This window comes from Salmo salar, chromosome ssa12 (assembly GCF_905237065.1).
Source record: "Salmo salar chromosome ssa12, Ssal_v3.1, whole genome shotgun sequence".
NCBI lineage: Eukaryota > Metazoa > Chordata > Actinopteri > Salmoniformes > Salmonidae > Salmo > Salmo salar.
The window spans coordinates 101,348,221-101,363,086 of NC_059453.1; the positions used below are offsets into that span (position 1 = coordinate 101,348,221).

General features: G+C 43.4%; 1 protein-coding gene across 2 annotated transcripts in view; it reads left to right on the forward strand.

Annotated features, from left to right (window-relative positions):
• The window catches only part of LOC106566275 (probable E3 ubiquitin-protein ligase makorin-2), a 55,372-nt gene extending 43,177 nt beyond the window's left edge, over positions 1 to 12,195 (forward strand). For both annotated transcript variants that reach the window (XM_045692008.1, XM_045692009.1), the window contains one exon: positions 10,838 to 12,195. In XM_045692008.1, coding sequence (XP_045547964.1) covers positions 10,838 to 10,996 — 159 coding nt within the window. In that variant the 3' untranslated portion in view covers positions 10,997 to 12,195. The remainder of the gene's footprint in view (positions 1 to 10,837) is intronic.
• Positions 12,196 to 14,866: the final 2,671 nt, after the last annotated feature.

Below are 14,866 nucleotides of genomic sequence, written 5' to 3' on the forward strand. Positions count from 1 at the left end.
TTCAATGCTGCAAAAAAATGTAGTACCTTTCCCCAGATCTGTGCCTCGACACAATCCTGTCTTGTAGCTTTACGGACAATTCCGTTGACCTCATGGCTTGGTTTTTGCTCTGACATGCACTGTCATGACTCTCCTGTGAGGATCCAAAGGATCAGTTTACAGTGTATCAGCTCTACAGAACTCTCTCTCTCCTACAGAGGGGGGAGAGGGATTGGGATGGGGGTTTTATGACACCTCATACCCATTGTAAATTGTAAGGCAGCAGATAATTCCTTTGTGCTCTAGCATGGGCGACTGGAATGTCTGTGCCTTTATGTAGAGTTTACAGCCCAAAACTACCACATCAAACAATGGAGACGGGGACACTATTTCATCCTTTGAATGCTGGTAATGATAAGAGATGGAATGTGAAATTTAGTTTTGTGATGTCATTAAAAGTTAAATGAAGACATTATGACAAACATTAACTTGAAGAGTTTTCATAATGTTTACATACTTTGTGTAGAAAATATCCAGATTAAAGAGTGTTTTTGTGACGATGAGACTGTGATTTTAGTTGTCTATCAGATCATAGTAAATTGTGATACCTTGCCTCGTAACTAGCTACGCCCCAGGGAACCCAAAGAGCCTGCCAGCAAGACGGAAACACCTCTTTCTACCCAAGGGTATAAAGCATTTTAGTTAACCTCTCTATGGTCGGCGGGACGAAATCGTCCCACCTACGTAACAGCCAGTGGAATCCTGTGGCGCGTTATTCAAATACCTTAGAAATGCTATTACTTCAATTTCTCAAACATATGACTATTTTACACCATTTTAAAGACAAGACTCTCGTTAATCTAACCACACTGTCCGATTTCAAAAAGGCTTTACAACGAAAGCAAAACATTAGATTATGTCAGCAGAGTACCCAGCCAGAAATAATCAGACACCCATTTTTCAAGCTAGCATATAATGTCACATAAACCCAGAAGACAGCTAAATGCAGCACTAACCTTTGATGATCTTCATCAGATGACAACCCTAGGACATTGTTATACAATACATGCATGTTTTGTTCAATCAAGTTCATATTTATATCAAAAACCAGCTTTTTACATTAGCATGTGACGTTCAGAACTAGCAAACTTCCGGTGAATTTACTAAAACTTTACTAAATTACTCACGATAAACGTTCACAAAAAGCATAACAATTATTTTAATACAGAACTCCTCTATGCACTCGATATGTCCGATTTTAAAATAGCTTTTCGGTGAAAGCACATTTTGCAATATTCTCAGTAGATAGCCTGGCATCACAGGGCTAGCTATTTAGACACCCAGCAAGTTTAGCACTCACCGAAGTCCGATTTACTATAAGAAAAATGTTATTACCTTTGCTGTTCTTCGTCAGAATGCACTCCCAGGACTTCTACTTCAATAACAAATGTTGGTTTGGTTCAAAATAATCCACAGTTATATCCAAATAGCGGCGTTTTGTTCGTGCGTTCAAGACACTATCCGAATGGTAAAGAAGGGTGACGAGCACGACGCATTTCGTGACGACAAAAAAAATCGAAATATTCCATTACCGCACTTCGAAGCATGTCAACCGCTGTTTAAAATCAATTTTTATTCAATTTTTCTCGTAAAAAAAGCGATAATATTCCGACCGGGAATCTGCGTTTAGGTAAAAAGACAAAAGAAAATAAAGCATGGGGTCGACTCGTGCACGCGCCTAAGCCCATTGTCCTCTGATCGGCCACTTGCCAAAGGCGATAATGTGTTTCAGCCAGGGGCTGCCTCGATATCATTCAGCTTTTTCCCGGGTTCTGAGAGCCTATGGGAGCCGTAGGAAGTGTCACGTTACAGCAAAGATCCTCAGTCTTCAATAAACAGAGACAAGAAGCTCAAGGAATGGTCAGAGAGGGCACTTCCTGTAAGGAATCTTCTCAGGTTTTTGCCTGCCATATGAGTTCTGTTATACTCACAGACACCATTCAAACAGTTTTAGAAACTTTAGGGTGTTTTCTATCCAAAGCCTATCCAAATAATGATATGCATATTCTAGTTTCTGGGCAGTAGTAATAACCAGATTAAATCGGGTACGTTTTTTTTATCCGGCCGTGTAAATACTGCCCCCTACCCCCAACAGGGTAAGAATTAACATACCAGACTAGGATGACCACGCGCTGCAGCCGAGGTCTGCAATTAGTCACGACCCCAAAACGCAACACGAGGTTGAAGACAAATAAAACCTCTTACCAATCAATGCTACGGTTGAGTACTGTATCTACGAAGGTGAATTTAAGCAGGGCCATCCGGCTATTCTCTTCAGGTCATTGTTTGTCTACTCTGCTTTCATCCCCAAGCTGGGATCAGCTACATGGCTGATTAGCCATCCTCAGAAGACCACTCTTCCAGAACAAGTACAAGGAAACAGACAACTAAGGGAAAGGACATTGTGACATCTTGTGGACAATCAGTCACTTACACCTGAGAACGAAGGAGACGGCCATCCAAAAAACAAGGCCTACGTCGAATCTCTCTCACTAAGCGGAACTTGGCCCACGAAGGCCTGGGCCCAACAGCGATACCAAACGGAGACCTTCAACACGTAAATACATGCATTACACTTCTTACCCATAAGAGCGGCAGTTCGGGGCAAGGTATTAGGGATAAACTAAGCGTTGTTTACAAATGTATCCAAGTGTTATTTCTCTCTCACTCTCTTTCTTTAAATCTCCATCTTGTGTAACACGTGTCGTATTGTGTTGGTCCGCTAGGGACTTGTTGTCATCGTATTAAGTACAATAACCTATACCGTGTATCTTTATCTTATGTTATCATTTAGCTTGTTAGTAAATAAATCATCAAATCAATTTGTGTGGTACGAAATAATCGATGAGACACGGGTTTGTGCGGATTTACGGAGTCAGCGACATTCAGAATGAGACTGATATGAGGAAATTATTGATTGATGACTGGTATGATATTGATATGTTCTTCAGTTAATTCGGGAAACGGTAACTCATTAAACAAACTTTTCCCGTGGTGCCCCAGATTCCTAATGATTGAATTGTTACATGATTAATTTAATCAGGTAATAATTAAACGTTAGGTAATTATTTGATGAATATCATGTCATCACATTAATGATAGTCACAACAACTTTTAACTGTGGAACCTTATATAGACGGGTGTGTGCCTTTCCAAATCCTGACCAATCAATTGAATATACCACAGGTGGACTCCCAAGTTGTAGAAACATCTCAAGGATGATCAATGGAAACAAGATGCACCTGAGCTCAATTTCATGTCTCATAGCAAAGGGTCTGAATACTTATCTAAATAAGGTATTTGTTTTTTTATTTTGAATAAATTTGCAAACATTTTTAAGCCTGTTTTCGCTTTTTCATTATGGGTTATTGTGTGTAGATTGATGAGGGGGGAAAAAATGATTTGATCCATTTTAGAATGAGACTAACGTAACAAAATGTGGTAAAAGGGAAGTGGTCTGAATACTTTCTGAATGCACTATACCTGATATAGCCTAGGACTACACTACGCCACTACTTACTCAGCCAATAGTGATTGAGTTATATTATTAGGCTCAATTATGAGTATCCAATCTAATCATCACATTAGTAATAGTAGGCTTTCTTAGTCTGCAAATGTGATAATAGATGCATGGAATGCTTTATTATAAAGGTGGAATTTTATGGGTTAGGGTTAATGACTGCTCTGATAAGACTAGGGTTAATGACTGCTCTGATAAGACTAGGGTTAATGACTGCTCTGATAAGACTAGGGTTAATGACTGCTCTGATAAGACTAGGGTAAATGACTGCTCTGATAAGACTAGGGTTAATGACTGCTCTGATAAGACTAGGGTAAATGACTGCTCTGATAAGACTAGGGTTAATGACTGCTCTGATAAGACTAGGGTTAATGACTGCTCTGATAAGACTAGGGTAAATGACTGCTCTGATAAGACTAGGGTAAATGACTGCTCTGATAAGACTAGGGTAAATGACTGCTCTGATAAGACTAGGGTAAATGACTGCTCTGATAAGACTAGGGTTAATGACTGCTCTGATAAGACTAGGGTTAATGACTGCTCTGATAAGACTAGGGTAAATGACTGCTCTGATAAGACTAGGGTAAATGACTGCTCTGATCAGACTAGGGTTAATGACTGCTCTGATAAGACTAGGGTAAATGACTGCTCTGATCAGACTAGGGTTAATGACTGCTCTGATCAGACTAGGGTAAATGACTGCTCTGATCAGACTAGGGTTAATGACTGCTCTGATAAGACTAGGGTTAATGACTGCTCTGATAAGACTAGGGTAAATGACTGCTCTGATAAGACTAGGGTAAATGACTGCTCTGATAAGACTAGGGTTAATGACTGCTCTGATAAGACTAGGGTTAATGACTGCTCTGATAAGACTAGGGTAAATGACTGCTCTGATAAGACTAGGGTTAATGACTGCTCTGATAAGACTATGGGTTAATGACTGCTCTGATAAGACTAGGGTCAATGACTGCTCTGATAAGACTATCACCACTACTTTTAATTTTTATTTCTTTAACTAGGCAAGTCAGTTAACCTCTCTAGGGGGTGTGGGATCCTACCGTCCCACCTGGCCAACATCCAGTGAAATTGCAGAGCGCCAAATTCAAAAACAGAAATGCTCATTATAAAAATTCATAAAACATATAACAAGTGTTATACATCGGTTTAAAGATGAACTTCTAGTTAATCCAACCACAGTGTCAGATTTCAAAAAGGCTTCACGGCGAAAGCAAACCATGCTATTATCTGAGAACAGCGCCCAGCAGACAAATCATTACAAACAGTTAGCAGCCAAGTAGACGAGCAACAAAAGTCAGAAATAGCGATAAAATTAATCACTTACCTTTGATGATCTTCATATGGTTACACTCACACGTCTCCCAGTTACCCAATAAATGTTAGTTTTGTTCGATCAAGTCCCTCTTTATATCCAAAATTCTCCATTTTGTTAGTGCGTTTTGTTCAATAATCCACTGTCTCAAACAACATCCGGTGAAATTGCAGAGCGTGAAACTCAACAAAACAGAAATTCTCATAATAAACATACATAAAAGATACAAATGTTATACACCAGCTTAAAGATAAACTTCTTGTTAATCCAACCCCTGTGTCAGATTTCAAAAAGGTTTTACGGCGAAAGCATACCATGCGATTATCTGAGAACAGCGCCCAGCAGACAAATCATTACAAACAGTTAGCAGCCAAGAAGAGGAGTAACAAAAGTCAGAAATAGCAATAAAATGTATCACTTACATTTGATCTTTCTATGGAAGCACTCCCAAGAATCTATGTTACACAATAAATGTTTGTTTTGTTCGATAATGTCCCTCTTTATATTCAAAAACCTCCGTTTTGTTTGCGCGTTTTGTTCAGTAATCCATTGGAACAAAGCGCGGTCACAGCATGCAGATGAAAAATCTAAAAAGTACCATAAAAGTTCGTAGAAACATGTCAAACGATGTTTATAATCAATCCTCAGGTTGTTTTTGTCATAAATAGTCGATCATATTTCAACCGGACAATAGCTTCGTCAATAGAAAAGGAGAAACAAGAATGTCGCGCTCCCGGTCGCGCGCTGGAGCCAGATTTCTGGATTTTTGTTTTAGATTCCGACTCTCACAGTTGAAGTGTACCCACGGGGGACCAGTACGGAAAAAAAATGTTTATGAAATGTATGCATTCACTACTGTAAGTCGCTCTGGATAAGAGCGTCTGCTAAATGACTAAAATGTCAAATGTAAATGTACCTATGATTAAAAATTACAGACCTCTACATGCTATGTAAGTAGGAAAACCTGCAAAATTGGCAGTGTATCAAATACTTGTTCTCCCCACTGTATGTGAGAATGCTGTTCGTTGACTACAGCTCAGCATTCAACACCATGGTACCCTCCAAGCTCATCATTAAGCTTGAGGCCCTGGGTCTCAACACCGCCCTGTGCAATTCGGTCCTGAACTTCCTGGCGGGCCGCCCCCCAGGTGGTGAAGGTAGGACACAACATCTCCACTTCGCTAATCCTCAACACAGGGGCCCCACAAGGGTGCGTGCTCAGCCCTCTCCTGTGCTCCCTGTTCACCCATGACTGCGTGGCCATGCACGCCTCCAACTCAATCATCAAGTTTGCAGACGACACAACAGTAGTGGGCTTGATTACCAACAATGACGAGACAGCCTACAGAGAGGAGGTGAGGGCCCTCAGAGTGTGGTGTCAGGAAAACAACCTCTCACTCAACGTCAACAAAACAATGGAGACAATCGTGGACTTCAGGAAACAGCAGAGGGAGCACACCCCCTATCCACATCGACGGAACAGCAGTGGAGAAGGTGAAAAGTTTTTTTTTTTAAGTTCCTCTGCGTACACGTCACGGACAAACTGGAATGGTCCACTCACACAGACAGCGTGTTGAAGACGCAACAGCGCCTCTCCAACCTCAGGAGGCTGAAGAAATTTGGCTTGTCATCTAAAACCTTCACAAACCTTTACAGGTGCACAACTGAGAGCATCCTGTCGGGCTGTATCACAGCCTGGTACGGCAACTGCACCGCCCTCAACCGCAGTGCTCTCCAGAAGGTGGTGCAGTCTGCACAAAGCATCACCGAGGGCAAACTACCTTCCCCCCAGGACACCTACAGCACCCGATGTCACAGGAAGGCCAAAAAGATTATCAAGGACAGCAACCACCCGAGCCACTGCCTGTTCACCCCGCTATCATCCAGAAGGCGAGGTCAGTACAGGTGCATCAAAGCTGGGACTGAGAGACTGAAAAACAGCTTCTATCTCAAGGCCATCAGACTGCTAAACAGCAATCACTAACTCAGAGAGGCTGCTGCCTACATACAGACTTGAAATCATTGGGCACTTTAATAAATGGATCACTAGTCACTTTAATGCCACTTTAATAATGTTTACATATCTTGCATTGCCCATCTCCATATGTATTTACTGTATTCTATACCACCTATTGCGTCTTGCCTATGCCGCTCTGTCATTGCTCATCCATATATTTATATGTACATATTCTTATTCCATTCCTTTAGATTTGTGTGTATTAGTTAGTTGTTGTGTAATTGTTGGATTACAGGTCAGATATTGCTGCACTGTCGGAACTAGAAGCACAAGCATTTTGCTACACTCACAATAACATCTGCTGACCATGTGTATGTGACCAATACAATACTGAAAATCTATGCAACACTACCATGATGCTAATTTCATTTTTTTTTTAACCTTTAATTAACTAGGCAAGTCAGTTAAGAACAAATTATTATTTACAATGATGGCCTGGCAAAATGCCTCCTGCGGGGACGGGAAAAAAAGAAACGTCCTCTCTCTGTCAACTGTGTTTGTCAGCAAACTTAACATGTGTAAATATTTGTATGAACATAAGATTCAACAACTGAGACATAAACTGAACAAATTCCACAGACATGTGACTAACAGAAATGGAATCATGTGTCCCTGAACAAAGGGGGTCAAAATCAAAAGTAACAGTCAGTATCTGGTGTGGCCACCAGCTGCATTAAGTAGTGCTGTGCATCTCCTCCTCATGGACTGCACCAGATTTGCCAGTTCTTGCTGTGAGATGTTACCCCACTCTTCCACCAAGGCACCTGTAAGTTCCCGGACATTTCTGGGGGGGAATGGCCCTAGCCCTCACCCTCCGATCCAACAGGTCCCAGACGTGCTCAATTGGTTTGAGATCCAGGCTCTTCGCTGGCCATGGCAGAACACTGACATTCCTGTTCTGCAGGAAATCACGCACAGAACGAGCAGTATGGCTGGTGGCATTGTCATGCTGGAGAGTCATGTCAGGATGAGCCTGCAGGAAGGGTACCACATGAGGGAAGATGATGTCTTCCCTGTAACGCACAGCGTTGAGATTGGCTGCAATGACAACAAGCCCAGTCCGATGATGCTGTGAACACACCACCCCAGACTATGACGGACCCTCCACCTCCAAATCGATCCCGCTCCAGAGTACAGGCCTCGGTGTAATGCTCATTCCTTCGACGATAAACGCGAATCCGACCATCACCCCTGGTGAGACAAAACCGCAACTCGTCAGTGAAGAGCACTTTTTGCTAGTCCTGTCTGGTCCGGTGACGGTGGGTTTGTGCCCATAGGCGACGTTGTTGCCGGTGATGTCTGGTGAGGACCTGCCTTACAACAGTCCTACAAGCCCTCAGTCCAGCCTATTGCGGACAGTCTGAGCACTGATGGAGGAATTGTGCATTCTGTACCGATCCTGTGCAGGTGTTACACATGGTCTGCCACTGTGAGGACGATCAGCTGTCCTTCCTGTCTCCCTGTAGCGCTGTCTTAGGCATCTCACAGTACGGACATGCAATTTATTGCCCTGGCCACATCTGCAGTCCTCATGCCTCCTTGCAGCATGCCTGAGGCACGTTCACACAGATGAGCAGGGACCCTGGACATCTTTTATTTGGTGTTTTTCAGAGTCAGTAGAAAGGCCTCTTTAGTGTCCTAAGTTTTCATAACTGTGACCTTAATTGCCTACCGTCTGTAAGCTGTTAGTGTCTTAATGACCGTTCCACAGGTGCATGTTCATTGATTGTTTATGGTTCATTGAAGAAGCATGGGAAACAGTGTTTAAACCCTTTACAATGAAGATCTGTGAAGTTATTTGGATTTTTACGAATTATCTTTGAAAGACAGGGTCCTGAAAAAAGGGACATTTCTTTTTTTTTGTGCTGAGTTTACGACAAAATACACATCACGACAAGAGACAACACTACATAAAGAGAGACCTAAGACAACAACATAGCAAGGCAGCAACACATGACAACACAGCATGGTAGCGACACATGACAACACAGCATGGTAGCGACACATGACAACACGGCATGGTAGCAACACAACATGGTAGCAGCACAAAACATGGTACATACATTATTGGGCCCAGACAACAGCACAAAGGGCAAAAAGGTAGAGACAACAACACATCACACAAAGCAGCCACAACTGTCAGTAAGACCGTCCATGATTGAGTCTTTGAATGAAGAGATTGAGATAAAACTGTTCAGTTTGAGTGTTTGTTGCAGCTCGTTCCAGTCGTTAGCTGCAGCGAACTGAAAAGATGAGCGACCCAGGGATGTGTGTGCTTTGGGGACCTTTAACAGAATGTGACTGGTGTTGTATGTGGAGGATGAGGGCTGCAGTAGATAGATAGGGGGAGTGAGGTCTAGGAAGGTTTTTATAAATAAGCATCAACCAGTCGGTCTTGCGACGGGTATATGGAGATGACCAGTTTACAGAGGAGTATAGAGTGCAGTGATTTGGTGGCAAATCTGATGGCCGAACGGTAAAGCACATCTAGCCACTTGAGATCACCCTTCCCTGCCGATCTATAAATGATGTCTGTGTAATCTAGCATGGGTAGGATGGTCATCTGAATCAGGGTTAGTTTGGCAGCTGGGGTGAAAGAGGAGCGATTACGATAGAGGAAACCAAGTCTAGATTTAACTTTAGCCTGCAGCTTTGATATGTGCTGAGAGAAGGACAGTGCACCGTCTAGCCATACTCCCAAGTACTTGTATGAGGTGACTACCGCAAGCTCTAAACCCTAAACCCACTGTCTCTTTAACCCAAAATCCGGGGAGGGGCCAGCTGAGTATAAGACTGTATCATCTGCATATAAATGGATGAGAGAGCTTCCTACTGCCTGAGCTATGTTGTTGATGTAAATTGAGAAGAGCGTGGGGCCTAGGATGGAGCCTTGGGGTACACCCTTGGTGACACGCAGTGGCTGAGACAGCAGATTTTCTGACTTTATACACTGCGCTCTTTGAGAGAAGTAGTTACCAAACCAGGCCAAAGACCCTCAGGGATACCAATACTCCTTAGCCGGCCCACAAGAATGGAATGGTCTACCGTATCAAAAGCTTTGGCCAAGTCAATAAAAATAGCAGCACCACATTGCTAATACTAAACCTCTATACAACACTACAATGATGCTAATACTGAGCCTCTATACTAAACTACCATGATGCTAATACTGAACCTCTATACAACACTACAATGATGCTAATACTGAACCTCTATACAACACTACCATGATGCTAATACTGAACCTCTATACAACACTACCATGATGCTAATACTGAACCTCTATACAACACTACAATGATGCTAATACTGAACCTCTATACAACACTACAATGATGCTAATACTGAGCCTCTATACAACACTACAATGATGCTAATACTGAACCTCTACCATGATTTTATTTTTATTTATTTAAACTTTATTTAACTAGGCAAGTCAGTCAAGAACAAATTCTTATTTACAATGACTGCCTACCCCGGCCAAACCCTAACCCGGACGACACTGGGCCAACTGTGCACCCCCCTATGGGACTCTCAATCACGGCCGGTTGTGATACAGCCTGGAATCGAGCCAGGGTCTGTAGTGGCGCCTCTAGCACTGAGATACATTGCCTTGGACCGCTGCACCACTCAGGGGCCCATTGCTAATACTGAACCTCTATACAACACTAACATGATGCTAATACTAAACCTCTATACAACACTACAATGATGCTAATACTGAGCCTCTATACAACACTACAATGATGCTAATACTGAACCTCTATACAACACTACAATGATGCTAATACTGAGCCTCTATACAACACTACAATGATGCTAATACTGAACCTCTATACAACACTACAATGATGCTAATACTAAACCGGTATACTGGTACTAAAATTAAAGTACTTGCTGTGAATTGTCCTGTGTTGTTGTCTTGTAGTTCCTGAACTCTGTCCGTCTGTGGGACTTCATCGAGGAGCGCGAGCAGCGCGGCGTTGCCCAGCCGCAGGAAGATGAGGTCAGCGAACTGCGAGAACTCTTCATGCAGATGTCTGGTCCAGGAGGGGAGGAGAGCAGTGCAGTGTCTGCCCAGCCCTGAGCCCTCAACCTGGGGCCCTAACTACCCGTTATCCAGGCCTAGCCCCAGCACTCTGACCAACGGCTCATATCAAAATGCAAACATACATACATACAACACTGGACAATAAAATGTACTCACTAGTAAGCCTTTCATGTTGATGGTTTCAGGCTTTTTTTAAATGATATTTTTACTCATGGTACATTTGTGTGGAAAATAACATAGTAAATCTGTACATAGAGCTGTAATGGTTCTGTTAGAGAAGCTGCTATATTTTCCGGATATGTTTTAGATAATTTATCTCTGGAAGGCTTTTTATATGAATGGGGTAGACATCTATAGAATGAACCATAAGGTCACTCGTTTTCAAGTACAGTGAAATGCCTTTACTTTCTTTTCATTGGATCTATAGAATCAGTTTGAGGTTGTATAGATAGATCGAGCTATGTAATGATAGATCAGACTGCCTCTCAGCCAGGCTACAACATGTGTTACAGGTAGGTCACATATAGACATTTTTAAAAGAAACAAAACGTTGAATTCAAATCAATGCACCCAGGGGCTCTATTCAAGCTGGGTTGCTGAAGTGATAGGAATTCCTTTCATTCTCCATTGAGCCAAACATATTCAGTGTTCACTGTGAATGCAGTCGCCGCTAGCGCAGTAACATTTGCTTTAAATTTAAATCGCGCTGTAAACGCTGAACTTCCACGATACGGATTGAATAGAGCCCCAAGTCTGTTTCATTCTCAATGTCCATGAAATTATGGTGTGTTCATTTAGAGGCTTTTACATTTACGTTGCAACTTGTTCCTTCTATAGGAACTATTTAGTGTTGATGGATGCTCACATTATGAGGTCCAGTGACTTTATCCTTTTAATGGTATAAAATGATGTTGCCCTTATTATCCTACATCATTCATCTATAGTAAGAGAATAAAGCAGACCATGGGTGATCTGTCTATCAGTCAGCCTGTAGAGGTGCAGAGGAATGAGCTCCTTCCAGTAGTCTATCATCTAATGTATTGAGTGAAGCTGCCTGGGGAGACTATAGTGTTTAGATAATATTATGCTACAGTGTTTAATGTATATTCTATGGGAAATCAGAATCACTATGTTGGCTTTTATTTATCCAATTTCTTTTTCATTTTGAATGATAATTTCAGTTTTTGTTCAATAGCAGCAGTCCATTCATTCAATAAAGAAAATGTTTGACAGCAGGGGAGTGTGTTATTTCATCCTCCCTCTAACGTAGGGGTTCATGTATGGATTGAGGCCAGACAATATAGTACTGCTATATATCCTGCGGTTCACAGCCCTGGTTGTACGGATGGAATGGTGTGGGTGGGTGTGGAGTACCTTTTCTGTGTTCTGTTGGCGGCCGATTCCAACCCGAGTTAAGCACGCATAAATGGAAGGTAATTCCCTTTTTATGCGCTTTTCTCTCTATGCGTAGACCTTGGATTTAAGCGTGACGATAGCATGCTATTCACCTGCTAATTGTTCTGGGTGGAGATCTAAGAAATGAAGGTGTTGCTCTAGTAATGCTATATTCTGACCTTGACTTAATTCCCCCCTACCGTTATGCGGGAGGAAACCATGAATAAGGTGGAGCGAACCTTTCGGTTCCACGTGGAAAAAGCATGTCCTTTTTCCTGATAGAAATAGCATTCTCCATGCACTGTAATTTAGAAATAGCATTCTCCATGCTCTGTAATTTAGAAATAGCATTCTCCATGCACTGTAATTTACAAATAGCATTCTCCATGCACTGTAATTTAGAAATTGATGAGACCACAGGGACGATCCTGGGAATCCGGAGCGGACCGGTCGCCTCAGAAACCTGACGAACCGGCTGAGTGAGAGCCTGATGAGCCGGCTGAGTGAGATCCTGACGAGCCGGCTGAGTGAGATCCTGACGAGCCGGCTGAGTGAGAGCCTGATGAGCCGGCTGAGTGAGAGCCTGACGAACCGGCTGAGTGAGAGCCTCCGGGTGCCTTGGTTGAGGTACAGGAACCTGTTCACCCAGCTGAGGCATGGGAGCCTATCGAACCCGCTGAGGCATGGGAGCCTATCGAACCCGCTGAGGCATGGGAGCCTATCGAACCCGCTGAGGCATGGGAGCCTATCGAACCCGCTGAGGCATGGGAGCCTATCGAACCCGCTGAGGCATGGGAGCCTATCGAACCCGCTGAGGCATGGGAGCCTATCGAACCCGCTGATGCATGGGAGCCTATCGAACCCGCTGAGGCATGGGAGCCTATCGAACCCGCTGAGGCATGGGAGCCTATCGAACCCGCTGAGGCCTCCCAGGTAGCTCCGGCTCCAACACAAATCTGTTTAAAAAACACTCCCTGATGCTTCCCTTTGTTGAGTCGTCATTCTATAATAATGTTATAATATAATAATAATATAAATAATATATAATAATGTTCGCTGAGAGTCGGGAAGCAAGTTCAGGGAGTGAATACATTTAATAAATAAATGAACAAAACAAGAAACACAAACAGCACACCGACATGAAACGGCAACAATGACGACTGGGGAAGAAACCAAAGGGGAGCGACATATAAAGGGCAGGTAATCAAGGAGGTGATGGAGTCCAGGTGAGCGTCGTTAGGTGCATAACGCTGGTGATAGGTGTTCGCCCTAACGAGCAGCCTGTTGACCTAGAGGGCGGAGAGGGAGTACACGTGACTCCTATTGAATAAAAACTGCAAAGCCTGTTACGCACCTTGTTATGCACCTTGTTCCGCACCTTGTTACGCACCTTGTTACGCACCTTGTTCCGCACCTTGTTCCGCACCTTGTTACGCACCTTGTTCCGCACCTTGTTACGCACCTTGTTACGCACCTTGTTACGCACCTTGTTCCGCACCTTGTTACGCACCTTGTTACGCACCTTGTTACGCACCTTGTTACGCACCTTGTTACGCACCTTGTTCCGCACCTTTTTATGCACCTTGTTATGCACCTTGTTACGCAACTTGTTACGCACCTTGTTACGCACCTTGTTACGCACCTTGTTACGCACCTTGTTACGCACCTTGTTATGCACCTTGTTACGCACCTTGTTACGCACCTTGTTACGCACCTTGTTCCGCACCTTGTTACGCACCTTGTTCCGCACCTTGTTATGCACCTTGTTCCGCACCTTGTTATGCACCTTGTTCCGCACCTTGTTACGCACCTTGTTACGCACCTTGTTACGCACCTTGTTACGCACCTTTTTACGCACCTTGTTATGCACCTTGTTATGCACCTTGTTCCGCACCTTGTTCCGCACCTTGTTACGCACCTTGTTACGCACCTTGTTATGCACCTTGTTCCGCACCTTGTTCCGCGCACCTTGTTACGCACCTTGTTACGCACCTTGTTCCGCACCTTGTTATGCACCTTGTTCCGCACCTTGTTACGCACCTTGTTACGCACCTTGTTACGCACCTTGTTCCGCACCTTTTTATGCACCTTGTTATGCACCTTGTTCCGCACCTTTTTATGCACCTTGTTATGCACCTTGTTATGCACCTTGTTCCGCACCTTGTTACGCACCTTGTTACGCACCTTGTTACGCACCTTGTTACGCACCTTGTTACGCACCTTGTTACGCACCTTGTTCCGCACCTTGTTATGCACCTTGTTATGCACCTTGTTACGCACCTTGTTACGCACCTTGTTCCGCACCTTGTTACGCACCTTTTTATGCACCTTGTTACGCACCTTGTTCCGCACCTTGTTATGCACCTTGTTACGCACCTTGTTACGCACCTTGTTACGCACCTTGTTACGCACCTTGTTCTGCACCTTGTTCCGCACCTTGTTCTGCACCTTCATAAGGTAAGTCTGAATACCTAATAATGAGAAGTGTGAAGGAAAGGCGTACATTTCCTA